General features: G+C 45.1%; 1 protein-coding gene across 3 annotated transcripts; it reads right to left on the bottom strand.

Moving 5' to 3' along the window:
• Positions 1-345: 345 nt before the first annotated feature.
• ZNF75D (zinc finger protein 75D) lies at positions 346-13,653 on the bottom strand. Of its 3 annotated transcripts, none has more exons than XM_058712444.1 (6): positions 13,398-13,652; positions 11,131-11,651; positions 9,727-9,919; positions 8,906-8,997; positions 8,445-8,571; positions 346-2,365 (listed from the first exon to the last, which is right to left on the bottom strand). In XM_058712444.1, exons 2-6 carry the CDS (start codon positions 11,575-11,577, stop codon positions 1,656-1,658), a joined length of 1,569 nt encoding a protein of 522 aa, XP_058568427.1. In that variant the 5' UTR covers positions 11,578-11,651; positions 13,398-13,652; the 3' UTR covers positions 346-1,655. The 3 variants fall into 3 exon arrangements, with proteins under 3 accessions (XP_058568427.1, XP_058568428.1, XP_058568429.1); XM_058712445.1 differs by lacking the exon at positions 13,398-13,652 and adding an exon at positions 13,161-13,304; XM_058712446.1 differs by lacking the exons at positions 8,906-8,997; positions 9,727-9,919 and having other exon boundaries at positions 13,398-13,653.
• Between the last annotated feature and the right edge of the window lie 4,200 nt (positions 13,654-17,853).

Genomic DNA, 17,853 nt, shown 5'->3' with positions numbered 1-17,853 from the left:
GATTTGGATTCTGTGTCTCCCTCTCTCTCCGCCCCTCCCCCACTCCCGCTCGCTCTCTCTCTCTCAAATAAACTTTAAAAAATGTTTAAAAACATTTTAAAAAATGTTCAAAATTACCAGCTGAAAGACAAAGGAAAAATGTTCCAAATGTTTGTGGAACACCCACTGTGGCCCATCAGTGTGAGGCATGTTCACATCTCATTTAATCCTCACAGCAGCCCTGAGAGTACATAATTATTATCTCCACTTCGCAAACCCGATAGCAGGCTCAGAGGGGTCTCTTGATGGAAAAAATCTCTGGAGATATCTATTCCAAAAAAGTGACTGTTTGCCATCTCTGGGTGATTCGGTAACAATGGAGTTTTGTTTAATGTTTAATACGAAACAACATTCCATTTTATTAAAAGGTAAAATGTTATGAAATAATAAATATGTAGGAGCCTCGGCCAGCATCTTAAACTAGGATCTGACATAGCCATAATGCCCTGTCTTCCAACTTCCCTGCCCTTCCCTTGACATCACATGGTCTTCTCAGGAGATAAGCCCTGGGGCTGATGGGGAAGGAAGAGAAACCACCAACCTCAAAAACCAGGTTCCATCTGACCTGGCTCTCACTGGGGCCATCACTCTAAGCCACAGGCCTTCTTTTGCTCTGACATGTCTCCCTCCAGGTATCCAAGGTGCACTAAGGCTATGAAGGCCACAGGGCTCACCTTGCCATTCTCAGTAAATCACTTTATAAAATGTCCAGACTTTCCTGCAGAGCATCCAAAGTGTATGGGGTTGTGGCTAAGCTTCCATAAAAATGGGCTTCCCTCTAGGCCCTGGAGCAGTGTGGCACCAATCTGAAAGCTTCTAGTTCACACAGTGAAAAGTCAAAAAAAAAAGGCCATTTACCACGGCCCTGGGCTTTCCACAAAGAGACAAATTAAGGGATGAGGGCCCAGACTGCCTCCATCATCGTTTCATTCTATGTACCTCAATGCTGAGAGGAGCGGCAGGAGAGATATCAAGTGCTTGCAAGGTCCCTAGGTCTGTGCTGGCATTAAGGCCTTCCCCTGCAGCTTGGGATTCCGTGACAGAAAACACTGTGGCGGCGAGGGCTCAGTGGGGAGGCTGCTGGAATGGGGGCACTTTCCTGTTGCAGAATAAAGTTCCCTCAGCCCTGGGCTTGGTTGTTCCTGTCGACAGAATGCTAGCCACAGAAACTCTGTCCGGCTTAATAATTTTCTCTGAGCTCCCTTCGGAGGACCTGAATACTCTTCTTTTCCACCTCTCCCGAGAGAGGATGAGAGTAGGACCCAAGACTCTCACATATTTGCTGAGCACCCGATACTTGCAGAATTTAGATCACAGAGGGTGGGGAAGCTGGGTAACCAGACAGATACACAGAGAGAGAGAGGAGTAGGTAACTATAGGTATTTGATAGCTGTATTTCCACTCGTTTATTTAGCAAGTACTCGTTGTGTATCAGTCTCGTGCCAGGCGCTGAAGATACGATGCTGAACGAGAGAGACAGCTTAGACTCCTTTCTGTGACGTATGGCGTGTACCCCTCCAAAATGTCCCGTTGGTGACAAATTCTTTATCGTGGGTGCCTCACAGTTTTACACTCTTTCATCGTCTCTGGGGTCAAGAGCCGTACGGTGATTTTCTTCAGACCGGAGACCCTGGACAGGCTTCCCTTCCCCTGTGGAGCTTCTGGTGTCTGAGGAGGCTTGACCGCCTGCTGAAGCTTCTCCGGCATACGCTGCAGGTATACGGCTGCTCACCCGTGTGGGTTCTCTGGTGTTTAATAAGGTGAGAGTTCTGAATGAATCTCTTCCCACATTCATAACATTTAAAGGGCTTCTCCCCTGTGTGAATTCTTAGGTGTGTGTGTAGATTTGTATTGTGACTGAAGCTTTTGCCACACCATGAGCATCTGTAGGGTTTTATTCCTTGGTGTGCCATTAAGTGCTTATTAAGATCTGAACTCCATCTAAACCTCTTATCACACTGTTGACATTTGTAGGGTTTCTCTTCAGTGTGAATTCTCTGGTGCTTAATAAGGTCAGAGCTAACCCTGAAGCTTTTCTCACATTCCTGACACTTAAAAGGTTTCTCTCCTGCATGGCCTTTCCCATGAAGATCCATTTGTTTTGGAAGCTCTTGTTTACAAGTTGAAAGTTTCTTTCTTTTCCTCCCTAGGAAAGCTCGATGCCGTTTCCGCAGCCTACGTGTAGCACCGTGATTTTCTTTGCCTGTTGTTTTCTGGGCAACTTTCATTCTGGCCTTTCTTAACACTTTGCGTCCTGACGCTTGTATTTCTAATGCAGAAACAGATATAGGTTGGTCATTTCCAGTGTCATTTTTGAGCTTTAACCCTGTTGGAATAAACAGAAGAGTCAGCCGTCTGTGTCCCAGAACAAGAAAACTATAGGAATGGAGAGAAAAATCTATGATGACTGCTTTTTCAAAAACACGGGAACAAGTGATTCCTGGTCCGATACGGGCAAATGGCATAGACGCATTTCCTCCGGATCCTCCTGGCTAGGCACAATAACGAACCAGTTAAAGAATGCAAGCCACAACCAACAGAGAGTTCTAAAAGATGCTAAAAAGAATGCAAAATGGTTTGGGCTCCCAGGACTAGCAGAGTAACACAGCAGAGTGTCTTACGTCCCCACACCCACCAGAAGATGGCAACCCTGATCTAGTGTTTTCCCACCGTCAACCTAGCAACAGAAGGCTGCCTGGATAGGCTTATCCCTGCACCGGTCTGAATGGGAAGCCTGCCAACATCAGAACCCCAGCTAGGAGACTCCAAAGTGGGCAGGCAGAACTAGCAAGAGGCACCTAGCCACAGTGGCCTGGCCCAGAAAGCCTCTTCATCCCTGAGGGTCTGAGATTCCCCTTTTCCCACAGAGAGGCACTCTGTCCTCCGAAATACCTTCCTCCCCCTCAAGCAACACCAGCAGGCACACATGGGAGCCCTGGCAGGAACACGAAAACCAAGGAAACCACAATAACACTGTGAAGCCTCTGAAAATTAAACTGTCACTGGAAGCATAACCCACAAAAGCAGCAAAGAACCTATGTGCTAAACGAAAATAGGGGGACTGCTCATTAAATTAAAATATTGAAACGTGACCCAGACTCTCCTAACGTAATAGATAAAATGATCAGGATACAATCAAAAATCACCCGTTGGAGCAAGAACAAAAAAAAAAAAATCACAACTTCTCACAACAGTGACAAGAGGCAATCTGACAAAAATGGAATCAGACCAGAAATCAAAAACAGAAAGAGGAAAATCTAAAAATATGTGGAAATGAAATAATACACGTCTGAAAGTTCTGTGGTTCAAAGAGAAAGTCTCCAAGAAAATGTAAAAAGACACAGTCGAATGAAAATGAAATTATAATATATTAAAATACGTGGCACTCAGAGGAAAAGGCATAGCCCTAAGCACTTCCAACACTAAAGGAGAAAGGTCTCCAATCAATACTCTGGGTTTCCACCTCAACAGACTAGAGAAAAAAACTAAAGTAAACCCAAAGCAAGTTGAAAAAGGAAATAATAAAGATCGGAGCAAAAGTCACCACCAAAGGGCTTGTTCTTCAAAGCAATTGGTAAAATTGAGAAACCTCTATCACAACTGACAAAAATAAAAGGAGAGGAAACCCAAATCACCAATGTCAGGAAGGAAATCGGGTCCATCACTACACATTCTGCAGCAACTAAAACAATGGTAAGAAAATACCATAAACAGCCTTATATTCGTGTCTTTTAAAAGTTGGGAAAAAATGAAGCAGTTCCTCAAAACCACAAACTAGACCAACCAACACGAAATAGATCATCTGAACAGCACCATCACCATTACAAAGTGAATTCATAGTTGAACTAGGTCTCCTCCAAATCCAGGCCCATATGGTGTTACTGGAGGGTTCTACCAAATATTTATAGAATTAACACCAATGTCATACAATTTCTTCCAGAAAAGAGGAGGAAATACTACCCAACTCTTTTTATAAGGCCAGTATTACCCTGACAGCAAAATCATATCAAGTCAGTACTAAAAAAGAAACTACAGACTAACATCCCCCGTGAACTTAAATGCAAAAATCCTGAACAGAATATTGGCAAACTGAATACAAAAATATGTAAGCATTATATACCGTGATCAAGAAGGATTTATTGCAAGTAGGCAAAACTGGCTCAACATGTGAAATCAATCAACATAACATACCATATCAACAAGCATTTAAGGATCATACTCCTATCAGCGGACACAGAAAAGTATTTGACAAATCCCCCCATCCATTCATGATAAAAACACTAAGTTAGGAATTGTATTGACTTGATAAAAGAGTATGAACAACAAAAAAAACCATACTAACATTAACAGGTGATGGTGAAAGACTTAATGTTTCCAAAAGACTGGGGACAAGGCAAGGGTGTCTACTCTTCCCACTTTTATTCAACACAGCAGGAAGTTGGAGCTATTCCAACTAAGGCAAGAAAAAGTTAAGGCAAGAAAAAGAAATCAAAAGGCACTGCGGATAATGTGATGACCTAGGTATAAGAATCTCAAGGGATCTACAAAATAACTCTTAGAAATAATAACTGAGTTAGTAGGGTCGCAGAAGACAAGATCAAAATACACAATCAGTGGCATCCCTGTATGAAGAGAGTGCAAGAAACCAAAATTAAAAACAATACCATCTCCAAATACTCCAATGAAAATGAAATGCTTTGGCACGTACTTCACACAACATTCAGAGGATCTGTGCACTGAAAATTACAGAAAGTTGATGAAAGAAATCAAAGACCTAAATAAATAGAGACTATGTTCACTGATCAAAAAAAATGTCAACATAGTAAAGATACCAATCCTCCTCAAACTAATACGTAGGTTTAATGTAATTTCTAGCAAAATCCCAACAAAGTTTCTTGTAGACATTGATAAGCTTACTCTGAAATTTACGTGGAAAGACATAGGCCCTAAAAGGGCTAAAATAAAATTTTATTTTACAAACAAGAATAAAGGGGGAAGAATCCGTCTACTTGACAGATATTAAGTCTTTTGTATTATATGGCTACAGTTACCAAGACAGTACACTGTTGGCAGAGGAACAAAGAGCTCAACGGAACAGAATAGATACATACAAATATACCCAACTGATCTTTGAGAAAAGTGCAAAGACAATTCAGTGGAGGATCTAGGGTTAGTCAGAGTTCTAGCTTTGACACCAAAAATACAACGTATAAAAGGAAAAAATGAGAAATTGGTCCTCATGGGGCAGCTGGCTGGTTCAGTTGGTGGAGTATGTGACTGTTGATCTCAAGGCCATGAGGATGAGCCCCATGTTGAGTGTAGAGATTACTTAAATAAATAAAAAGTCTTTAAAAAGTTGGTCCTCATTGGGGCACCTGGGTGGCTCAGTCGGCTAAGCGTCCGACTTCAGTTCAGGTCATGATCTCATGGTCTGTGGGTTTGAGCCCCAGGTCGGGCTCTGTGCGAACAGCTCGGAGCCTGGAGCCTGCTTCGGATTCTGTGTCTCCCCACTCTCTGCCCCTCCCTGCTCATGCTCTGTCTGTCTCTCTCTCTCTCAAAAATAAATAAACATTAAGTAACATTTTTTTTAAATAAAAACTTGGTCCTCATCAAAATGAAAAACTTTTGCTCTATAGAAGCCCCTAGGAAGAAGATTGAAAAGACATTATACATTATACAGGAGAAACTATTTACAATCTGCATATTCAACAAAGCGCTAGAATCTATAATATATAAAACACTCTCGGGGCACCTAGGTAGCTCAGTCAGTTGGGCATGACTCTTCATTTCGGCTCAGGTCTTGGTCCCAGGGTTTATGGGGTCAAGTCCCTAGTCAGTGGTGTTGGGCTCTGTACTGACAGCGCAGAGCCTGCTTGGGATTCTCTCTCTGCCCCTCCCTACTCACGCAGACCTGCACACACTCTCTCTCAAAATAAATAAACATTAAAAAAAAAAACACTTTGTTTACAGGGGCACATGGGGGGCTCAGTTGGTTAAGTGTCCAACTTGGGTTCAGGTCATGATCTCACAGTTCACGAGTTTGAGCCCCACGTCGGGCTCTCTGCTATCAGCACAGAGCCCACTTCTCTCTCTGCCCCTCCCCTGCGCACATGCATGTTCTCTCTCTCTCTCTCTCTCAAAAATAAACAAACATTAAGAAAAGACTTTGTTCATAAAAATATATATGTGTATATATATATATATATGTATATATATATAAAACTCTCAAAACTCAACAATTAAAAAAGAATCCAATTAAAATACGGGTAAAAGACATTTCACTGAAGAGAATACACAGATGGCAAAAAAGCACATGAAAATCTATAAAACATCGCTGGCCACTAGGGAAACGCAAACCCCAAACCACAATGAGAGAACACTACATACCTATCAGAATGGCAAAAATAAAATGGAGACAAACCAAACACTGGCAAGGATAAGGAGAAACTAGATCACTCATTCATTGCTGGTGGGGAATGTGAAATGCTACAGCCACCACAGGGAAACAGTCGGGCACATTCTTGTGAAATTAAATATGTAATTACCATATGAACCAGCAATTGCACTGTTAAGACATTTACTCCAGAGACATGCAAACGTATCTCTGTAAAACATCCTGTACATAAATGCTCATGACAGCTTCATTCGAAGACTGCAAAGATATCTTTTCAATGATGAATGGTTAAACAAACCGCGTTCTCTCAGTATCATGGTGTGCTAGTCAGTAGTGTTAAAAAAAAAAAAAAAAGCAACTATGATACACACAACAATTTAGATCAATTTCCGGGGATTTATTCTGAATGAAAAAAGCTAATGCCGAAGAGTCACACACTTTATGATTCTATTCATATGACATTTTGAGATGGCAAAATTTTAGAAATGTGGAACGGATCAGCAGTTGGCATGGGTCAGTGATGGGGTGAGATGTAGGAGACAAGTGTGTGTGGTTCTAAAAGGGCAACAAGAAGGTCCTTGTGGTGGGGCGCCTGGGTGGCTCAGTCAGTTAAGCATCCAACTCTTGATCTAGGCTCAGGTCATGGGCTTCAAGGTTCTTGGGGTATGAGCCCCAGCCTCTGTCAGTGCAGAGCCTGCTTGGGATTCCCTCTCTCCCTCTCTCTCTGCCCCTCCCCCTGGCTTGTGCATACGCGCTTGCGTGCTCTCTCTCTCAAAATAAACTTTTTTTTAAAAAAAAGAAAGGCCTTTGTGGTAATGTAACTGTCCAGTATCTTGACTGCAGCGGTGAATATGCAAACTTACACTTGTAATAAAACTTTCAGAACTAAATACACACACAAATCAACACAAACTGAAAATATGAAGGTCAGAAGACTATATCAATATCAATATCCTGGTTGTAATATCATATGATACTGTTGCAAAAGTTATCATTGAGGGAAACTGGGTAAAGTGTCTGTACACAGCTTCTCTTTGTATTACGCTTTAAATCTGCATGTGAATCTACAATTATCTTAGTAAGAAGTTCCGTTAAAAATACACAGGAGTAGGGGCACCTGGGTGGCTCGGTCGGTTAAGTGTCCGACTTCGGCTCAGGTCATGATCTCACGGTCCGTGAGTTCGAGCCCCGCGTCGGGCTCTGTGCTGACAGCTCAGAGCCCGGAGCCTGCTTCGGATTCTGTGTCTCCCTCTCTCTCTGCCCCTCCCCTGTTAATGCTCTGTCTCTCTCTGTCTCAAAAATAAATAAACGTTAAAAAAAAAATTAAAAAAAAATACACAGGAGTAGAATCTTGGGATATTAATCTCCTGTAAAGGTTCTTATCAAAGAACATTTCTCCCCTTCCCATGTATATACTTACCTGCAGGAGACCCTCCAAGATTGTCCTTGAACTCTTGGGGACCCTGGGTCTGCGATTTTCCCCACTGTTCTAAACAGATTACTTCAAGTTTAGGGGGTTAACAATAATGTTCTGAGAAGAAAACCTTGAGGTCATGGACTACTATCATAATGCCAGATTACTTTCAGGGAGAGTGAATGACTCTTTCATACTTTCATTTACTCCAGGTGTTTAAATGGGCAGAATCTTAGACTCAGTACCTTCTTTCTAGTCTCCTATGGTTGTAAGTAGACACACAAGGAGGAAGCTGAGAAGGAAGCGCCAGGCGCGCCCGTGAAGCAGTATGGGGAAGGGAAGTCCCATGCTGCTGAAGCAGACACGGTCAGGGATGATGGCAGCTTAGACCAGGACGGTGAGAGCAGAAGACGGGGAGACATGACTGTAGTCAGGATCTATTTGGAATGATCCGGATATGTCTTTCCTTTCCCCCACACCATCCAGTTGAGACCCAAGCAGCTACTGGAACACTGGGACTCCCCCATAGGAGATGATTTTCCACAAACTGCGGCCAGATCACTCAACTTCCACACAAAGGAAAGGAAGAATCTTTACCTAGAGAGATGACAGTCTCGTAGTTTTCCTGCATGACATCATTGTAAAGGATCTTCTGAGCAGGGTCCAGTAATTTCCACTCTTCCTCAGAAAAAGACACGGCCACATCTTCAAATGTCAACAAGCTCTAAAGAAAAGAATGGGTTTGGGTTCAGTACTTGCCACTATAGAAGCCGCCCTTTCACTCATTTCTGAATTACACAGCAGGCCAGTCACCAAAGAAGAGTATTAAGATTTAGAGGGAAAAAGGTGAGATGGCAGGAAAGGAAAAAGCCAGAGATCGGGAAGCAGCGTGGGCAGGGCCCGGTCGCCACCGTGCCCAGCCTAGTTACCTAGAGGTGAACATCCGAGGCTAACACGCCTCAGAGCACCCGCCGAGCACTGTGGGTCATGGGCAGCAGAGAAAAGCACAGACAAGGCCATGTTCAGGCTGCCTGAGAAAGCTGGAAAGTACAGCTCACCTGGAACTCAGGCAAGATGAGCTCAGACGCCATCTTCCAGTTTGGGGTGCTTTTCTGCTCAGAAAAGGCTAGAATCTGTTGAGCAGGCAGCGCTGTGGATGGAAAAGAGCCAGAGAAAATTTCTCTCTTTTAGGTTCACAAATACCCTGAGTTGATTTCTACACCACAGAACATCAGGAGTCCTTCAGTAAAGATGGCTCACCTTCACAAGTGTGTGTGTGGTGCCAGAGTGGCCTTCTCCTTGTCAATAAGAACCAAATATCCACCACTCCAAAGAACCGGTTCCCCGGTTGAGTGTTCCCCCAGATTTCATGAGAGAACTTGACAAAAGGAAAGCCATTATGTTTTTTTTCCCTCTCACCAAATACATCGTTTACTGGGGTGGGCAAGAATTTGAGGTGGTTGAAAACGAAAGGCCTGGGTCCTCTAGTGCAGATGGTGTGTCTCATACTGTGTTTCTTCCCGGTGCGCCACTCTTCCCCCCGCCCCCCCGTTCTGTCATGACAATCTATTTCTGACCCCAGTTTCTTCCCTGACATAAGACGTGTGAGATGATCCCTCCGTCCCTGTTCCGTCTTCTCTCCTCTCAAATTTCTAAGGAGCAAGGTCCACGCCATCAATACCAGGGTTCTATGGTTTGGACATTTCTGTACGCCAAGCTGACCCTCACCGCCGCCCACCGTTAGCCTACTGTACTCCCAACTTGAGAGACGTCTGAACAGCCGGCCCGGCTGGGCACCTGGCAAATTCCCATGACGTTCCAGCTGAACCGGTTACCGTCACAGCTCCCAGGAGAAGAGAATTATTATGAAGCTCCTCACCTCTTTCATATACAGGCTGGGTTTCTTTGTGAGTATTCCAGCCCAGCTGTTCCTGTAGTACCCGGTATGTATTCCAACATTCTTTCTGGAACACACCCATTGGTTGGGGCTCTGCGGGCTTCCACTTAAAGCCTGGGGCCACTGCTGTTCCTCCCAAGGGCACTGCCTCCTTTCCCCGATCATGGGCTGTGACCTAGAAATAATCCCCATCCTCATTAGCACAGAACTTACTTTTGGTTTCGGGGTGGTGGCGGAGGGATGAACAAGAGAGCCCAGATTCAGGAAAGGGCGTGGCACTCAAGGAAGTAACAAAAAACCTAAAGCGATATTGCATCACCATTTCCTCCCAGAGAACCATATACATCGTTGGGGGAAATTAGTGTAACATGAAATGAGCTGTGACTGCTGCCAGCCTCCAGCCACACAGGCCACGAGCAGGGTGGGGGCAGGCTGCCTTCACGAGCTTGCTTTCTGGACATGGATCCTCATCCAAGGGCATTTCTATCTTCTGAGTTTTTCTCTAAATAATAATGAGTTGGATTAAAAAAAAAAAAGATTCTCAGATTTTTTCCAATCCTCTCATGGCCAGGGAAGGATGTCATGGAGAAAGGGGATGCGGGAGAGGAAAAACCGGGGGAAAATTTGGACTCTAACCTCCCTCCGTAGGATCCAGTTTAGAGAGACACCAAAAATAGACCCTGCCTTGTGTTCCTCAAGGCGGGATCCCCATGGAAAGGAAGGGTGCTGCCTTCCCCCTAGGGCATATCCTGATTCCCCACTCCCCAGCAAGGCCAAGGGTAGACCACTAAGGGAGAGTGACGGAAGGTCTTTTCTTCTGGCCCAGAGATACGTGCACCCACCAGACAGGGCACTACCCTTCAGCATCCTGATTCTGTCCACTCCCCTGGTGGCATTGTCCCTTTTTTTTTTTTTCTAGTCATTTTTCTTCTTTCTGGATCCTTGTTTCACTTTTTCCTTTCCATTTCTCCTCTTCCTTCAGTCCTCCCAGAGCTGATTGATACTTCTATTAACCACCCTCTCTCTCCTTTGCTAAGTGCTGTGCATTTTTCCCCCGGATTTTTCCTCCTTTGCCTACTCGGTCTTGCCTTTTATTTCTCTGCCTCCACGAACTCAAGTCCTCTCTCCTTGGCCATGCCAGACTAGGCCCACCAACTCTAGTTCACCACGGCCCGAAAAAGGGCAAAAGGCATTTCTTTTTTCTAAGGCCCAGAAAGATGGCCAGAACTCTGAAACCTGCCCTCTGTGACTGCTGCCCGCCTGTGACTCCAGACCCTGACTAGCTGTCCTAAAGGAACAGAAGAGTGGCCTAATCCACCCCATTCCCCCCTCCTAGATATATCCACCTTTACCCTATTTTATTGTACATGTAAGGAATCCTCTCACCTCATCACTTATTCCACCAGGTTCCCTCTGAAAGCGCTCTACCAGGGCCACAGCCTCCTTGATGCTCTGTGGATGATACTTCTGCACCCAGCTCTGGGTGCTCCTGGGCAGAATGGTCAGGAACTGCTCTAACACCAGCAGTTCCAAGATCTGCTCCTTCGAGTGGATCTCTGGCCTCAGCCACTGGTGGCATAATTCCTGAAGCTGGCTGACAGCTTCGTGCGGCCCAGGTGCTTCATGGTAATAGAAGCTCCGGAAGTGCTGGTGAGCGCTCTCGGGACCAAGACTGTCCATTCGTGGGCTGGATTTCTTCCTCTCACCGGAGCGTTCTTTCACGGACTCCTTAGTCTCCCATAAAGCCTCCACGTGGGGGTACAAGCATGCCTTCACCTCTAGATGTCTCATCATCATCTGCTCTAGGAACAGTTTTACTCCTATGTGTGACATCCTCCTGGGGCCTTGGACAACTGAGGCCTTGTCAGGTTTGGTATAAAACCAATGAGCGGATCTTCTCAAGGGCACTGAAGGAGGGGAGAAAAGAAGTACGTGTCAAGAAGAAAGCCACATGGCACACATTTACTTGCCATTTACGGTTATAAGAGAAGAATGAACAGAAAAGAACCTGTCCAATCTCCCTTTTAAAATCACCCGCCACGTATTAGAACACTCGTGATCACAGATTACTTCAGGATGCACATTTCTCTCTTTTTTTCTCTTACTCAGCTTTGACACAAAGCAAGGCTCAGAAAAAGCAAATGTCAATTGATAACTTTCCTTTTTGAAAAAAAAATTTTTAATGTTTATTTTTGAGAGACAGAGACAGAGCGCGAGCAGGGGAAGGGCAGAGACAGGGAGACACAGAATCGGAAGCAGGCTCCAGGCTCAGCTGTCAGCACAGAGCCGGACACGGGGCTCGAACCCACAAACCACGAGATCACGACCTGAGCTGAAGTCAGACGCTCAACCGACTGAGCCACCCAAGCGCCCCAATAACTTTCCTTGTTTTGTTAAAGGTCGAGGAAAGGCTGGTGGGTGAAAATATTGGCACCCACTCACTAAAAAGAGCTTTGAGAGTAGCCAATAATCTGTGTGCTTGCTGTCCTATCTTCACAAACAGGGCATGTCCAAGTTTCTCTAAACATTAACAAATCATCCCAGTCTTTTGTCTTTAGTTAGGTGGAAACAACTTCTTTGCCCCTTCATCCTCTTAGAAGACTGAAACCTTTACTTCGTGGAACATTTGATATTCTCCTTCCCGTTGTATTAATACTGGCAGGAGAACTGAGACAACCCGATCAGAAAGAAGTAAAGCATTTAGGGGAAAAAAATAACCTTACTCCCCTCAGCAAATACCCCCAACTGAGCAACCAGATGTCAACATTTTGGGGGGTACTTTTTGGGAAGACTTAAGGGCACGGTGCAATTCTGGACCTGTGTATTCGTTTTTTGCTTACTTTACTGGAAAGCCAAGTCGGCCCTGTTTACTAAATACAATGTCGGCTTGTAAACATAGAAAAAGAAAGGGTGATGATTAAGGCTCTTCTGAGACAGGAAGGGTCCTAGTAAAGGTAGCCCTTCTCTTGACTTTACATTTCCTCAGGGTCAGGGTCGTATAGATCTTTAAGTAGGGCTAAGGGTGGCCTTGAGAGACCGATTTTCCCCGAGGTATGCCAGCAGAAACAACAAAGTTCTTTTGAGGATGCCACGGGCATTCAAACAAAAGCTTGGTTCCCTGCTGCCTATCCAGGCTCAGAGGGTACGGGGGGGGGGGGGGGGGGGGGAGCGCCTCCTCTATTTCTAGGTTACTAGAAGCTAACGTCTTTGAGGCTGGGATGCCCCTTCCTCCGGCGACCCAACCACCAGCCGGAGGAAACGCGGAAGTCTCGCGGAGCGCAGCGGAGACACCGCTGCACCACCCCCACCACGAGTCCGAGACGCCCTCGGGCCCGACCGCAAACGCGCCCTGGAGCGCTCCGCGGGTGGCCGGCCCCCAAAGGTGCCCGGGGAGCATCCCTGGGTTGCACGCGCACCTGGGGGACAAAGAGGTTGCTTGCGGAGGCGGGACGCGGCGGCCGGAGCCCGAGGACCGGCCGGGCCGAGCCGCCGCGGGGCTGGGACCCAGCGGCGCGCGCCGCGGGAGGCTGCCGGCCCCGCCCCTGCTCGTCGCCGGGGGGCGGGGGGGAGGGGGCTGCCACTGGCACGTGCCGCCCCGCAGCGCCGGGAGCGCGCCGGACCGAATCCCAGGGGCGACGCGGCTTCTCCATTACCTCCGCCCAGCTCTGGCTTCCGCGGACGCCACTTCCCTCTTCCTCGGCTCGGCTGCAAGGTCGACAGGCCTCCCCGCCGCCCTAGGGGAGGAGGCGCCCGCTTCCCGCTCCTCTCCGGGCCTGGAGAGTGGAGCTCCGAGCTCCGGAGCGCGGGGCCTTGGGAGGACCGGTCCCCCACTTGATCCCTCTAGCTCCCTGACCCCGTACCCTGACTCGCCATTTTGGGCTCTGTGGACCGGGCCCAACCGGAAAAGAAAGGATGCGCTTCCGGTGGCTTTGTGACAGCCACGCCCAGCCATCCCCCTCTCTCTACCTGGAGCCGCCGGGCGGGAACCGAGCCGCTGGTCCTTCCCACCCGAGGCGGGAGCCGGCCTTCTGCTCCGGCTCATCCCCGGGCGCGAACACGCCTTCTCCAAGCCGGCTGGAGGCCTAGGGGAGCCCCGTAAGCTGTTCGTCGCCTGGGAGCCGTGTAGCCTACTGACCCCAGGTGCCGCGATCTTGAGGCCCTGATCGCCAAGTGCAGATCGTGCCTGGTCTCGTTCTGGCGGCCGGCAGCCCTTTCTACTAGAAACTCCCCAGTGAGGGCCACCGCCCCGAAAGTCGTCCCTAGACCTGTCCTGAGCCTCCTGAGATGTAGGACGTGACGTCCTCAGGGTCACATAGATTGCCAGCGGCTGATTTTAGACAAGAATTTAGGTCTTGCTGCTTCATCGCATGCTTTTTCTTTTTCTTTTTTTTTTTTTTTAATTTTTTTAATGTTTTTATTTATTTTTGAGAGAGACAGAATGTGAGCAAGGGAGGGACAGAGAGAGAGAGAGAAAGACACAGAATCTGAAGAGGCTCCAGACTCTGAGCTGTCAGCACAGAGCCCGACGCGGGGCTTTAACTCATAAGCCGTGAGATCAGGACCTGAGCCGAAGTCTGACGCTTAACCCACTGAGCCACCCAGGCGCCCCACCGCATGCTTTTTCTACGGCATTATGCTTCTCTGTACGACAGGACCCTCGTTTCATTTGTATATCTCCTGTAATGTTCAGCATAGTCCTCTGGATAAGTCATCTTTCTAAGAATCTGTATCTTGGGTTGTCAGTATCCACATTATCAGTGTTTACCTAGCGTTGAGCCGTTTGGACGAAAACTGTCACTGTGAATCAATAGAGGGGAAACTGTAGCTCAGTAGGGCAGTGAGGATGAAACTGACATCTTTTGAAAGTCACTGCCAGTAACTACTCCAGCAGGCAAAAAAGAGACCTGCGTGCCTAGGAGAAAAATAACACCTATGCAAAAGCAGATGAGACTCAAGCCAAGGTCAATCCCCATTTGAAAAACAAAGCTGCCCCAAAAGCGTGCTAGAGGAGACAGTTCCATTATCTGTGATATATAACCCTAGTAAATATGTTTGCCTCAGCAGAGAAACCATTTTAGAATGGTTCTTTCAAAGCTATGTTCCTGAAGTCAGGCATTTTCACCTAATGTTTTTTGACAATGAAGAAGTCAAGGCATTGTTACTTGTGAACAATTCCTGGGCTTACCCTTCAAATTGAATCACTCACTAACCTATGGGGGCAGTTAGATGAAAGACATTTTCTTTTTCTTTCTTTGTTTTTTTAAATCGTAAGTTTTTAAACCATATGGGGTTTATATATTAATCTGCACAAAATTATTCCTTGTAATTGTCTTCAATAGAAATTATCTGTAGATTAACAGCCATTTAGAATGACTATAGAAATAAGTATAATGCTCTCTTCAACCTACTATGGTTTGTATGCTTCAAAGAGAAGAATCTTATTTAAAAGGACTACGGGGCACCTGGGTGGCTCAGTAAGGTAAGTGTCCGACCTCAGCTCAGGTCACGATCTCACGGTTCAGTCGTGGGTTTGAGCCCCGCGTCGGGCTCTGTGCTGACAGCTCGGAGCCTGGAGCCTGGAGCGGGGAGCCTGCTTCAGATTCTGTGTCTCCTTCTCTCTCTCTCTGTTCCTCTCCTGCTCGCACTCTGTCTCTGTCTCTCAAAATAAATAAACTTTAAAAAAATAAAAATAAATAAAAGGACTATAGACTCCAGGAAGACAAGTTGTAATTTACTTAAAATACATTTCATTATATATTGTTAATATTATTAATAGGAAAACCATACATTGAGCCATGTTCTCTTTTATAAAACTGCAAAATTAAAGGTTTCTAATTAACCCCTAACACCTAGATGTCATTTATAGTTAAATTTTGGCCGATATGTTTGAAACACTAAAAGAGAAACTATGTAAAATCTATAAGTCATTTTCCTTCCCTTAAACACTTCAACCTTGATTCACCCAAGGAATCAAGGTATGATCCTTAACTGGAAACAACTTGAAGAAAGTCATAATTTTGAATAAGATTGCAATGAGCAAGACAAGGAAAAGGAGTTTCCAGAATTAAAATCCACAACAGAAAAATGTGATTTTTAACTGGGCCAAGAGTTGAGATGAAGTAAAACAAATAACTATAGCAGCTTCCTAAGAAATCTTTATAGAAAAGAAACTGAATAGGGTCTGAAAGGCTTTGAAGAGGACAGTTGTAGATAAATTCTTGAGAAATGTGGAGAATTAGAAGCCAACTTGGAAAAAGATAGGATGTGGCTAAATGGGAATGAAGACTACAAAGGCAGTTGTCCAGTAAAGACAGACTAATGAAAAACAGACTCCAGAATTTCGAGTATCTACTGTAAGACAGTGGACTATCTCCTTGATTTTGTTGACACTACAAATGAATTCCAAAGGTTTCATTTTGCGCTGAAGGAGATGCAACAAGTAGTAACAAAAAACAAAACAGTTGTAGGGCATCTGGGTGGCTCAGTCTGTTGAGCCTCCAACTCTTGATTTTGGCTCAGGTCATGAACCCAGGGTTGTGGGATCGAGCCCTGAGTCAGGCTCTGTGCTGAGTGTGGAGCCTGCTTGAGATTCTCTCTCTCTCCCTCTCTCAAAATAAAATACATCTTTTAAAAGATGGTTGCAGAGGGGTGCTTGGGTGGTTCAGTCGGTTAAGCATCCAACTTCAACTCAGGTCATGATCTCGTGGTTTGTGAGTTCCAGCCCCGCGTCGGGCTCTGTGCTGACGGCTCAGAGCCTGGAGCCTGCTTCGGATTCTGTGTCTCCCTCTCTCTGCCCCTCCCCCACTCATGCTCACTCTCTCTCTCTGTCAAAAATAAATAAACATTAAAAAAAATTTTTAATGGTTGCAGAGTAGATTCCATTCTAAAATTGGTAACTTTTGAAACTGAGGCCTGACAATATTAATCAGCTATTAAACATGACTTAGACTTCTGGTTCTAGTAATTAGATTTTGTAACAGCTTTATTGTGCTATATCTCACAAATCATACAATGCACCCATTTAAAATATGCTAAAAGTCAGTAGTCTTTAGTATATTCACGGAGTCATACCACCAACGTGGAAAGTGATTACAGAATATTTATATCACCCCAAAGAGAAACACCAAACCCTCAACCTATAACTCCTCATTTCCTGTAATTCTCTTCCACCAACCAGAGCAACCAATGATCTATTTTCTGTCCATATACATTTACCTATTCTGGATGTTTCATATAAATGGAATCATGCAACATGTGGCCTTTTCTGTCTAGCTTCTTTCATTATGCCTGACATTTTCAGGCTTTATCCATTTTGTAGCATATATCAGTACTCCATTGTATTTTACTGTTGAATGATTTTGTATAGCTATGCTATACCATTATATGGATATATCACAGGGTATGAATATATACACTGAAGTGTCCAGGAAAAAGAAGATGCCTTTAAATTTTTCATACTTTCTCCTTTTACTTCGTGTTTCAAAATGTGGTATATCCATACAATGGTATGGATAAACAAAATGGACCAGTTAAAGGTTATTGGGGTCTTTCCCTACCTTTTAGCTACTATACCTAATGTTGTTAGGAACATTCATGTACAAATTTTTGTTTGGACATATGTTTTCATATCTTTTGCATATATATGTAAAGGCATGAGTGCTGGATCATATGGTAACTCTATGTTTAACCCTTTGAGGAATTGCCAGACTGTTTAGCAAAGGGGATACACCATTTTACATTCCCACCAGTAGTGTATGAGTGTTCTAAATTCTCCACATCCTCACTAACACTTGTTAGTGATCTGTCTCTTCTATTATACTCATCACAGTACTGTGACATAGTACCTCCCTGTGGTTTTGATGTGCGTTTTGCTGATAGGTAATGACATCGAGCATATCTGCATGTGCTTACTGGCCATTTGTATAAGGATATTAATGTTAACTACAAGATTTATCAACTATTTTATGGGTGTGATATGAGCAAATTTTCAACAGCCATTACCTAACATTAACTTCCCTAGGTCATTCCTACCTGCCTCCTTTCTATGTACCTGTGTCAGGCAAGAGGCGATCTTAAACCTTTCTTCTTGTAGGAGAAATGCATATAATC

The sequence above is a fragment of the Neofelis nebulosa genome, chromosome X (genome assembly GCF_028018385.1).
Source record: "Neofelis nebulosa isolate mNeoNeb1 chromosome X, mNeoNeb1.pri, whole genome shotgun sequence".
Classification (NCBI taxonomy): Eukaryota; Metazoa; Chordata; class Mammalia; order Carnivora; family Felidae; genus Neofelis; species Neofelis nebulosa.
This window is presented reverse-complemented; position numbering and strand designations above follow the sequence as displayed.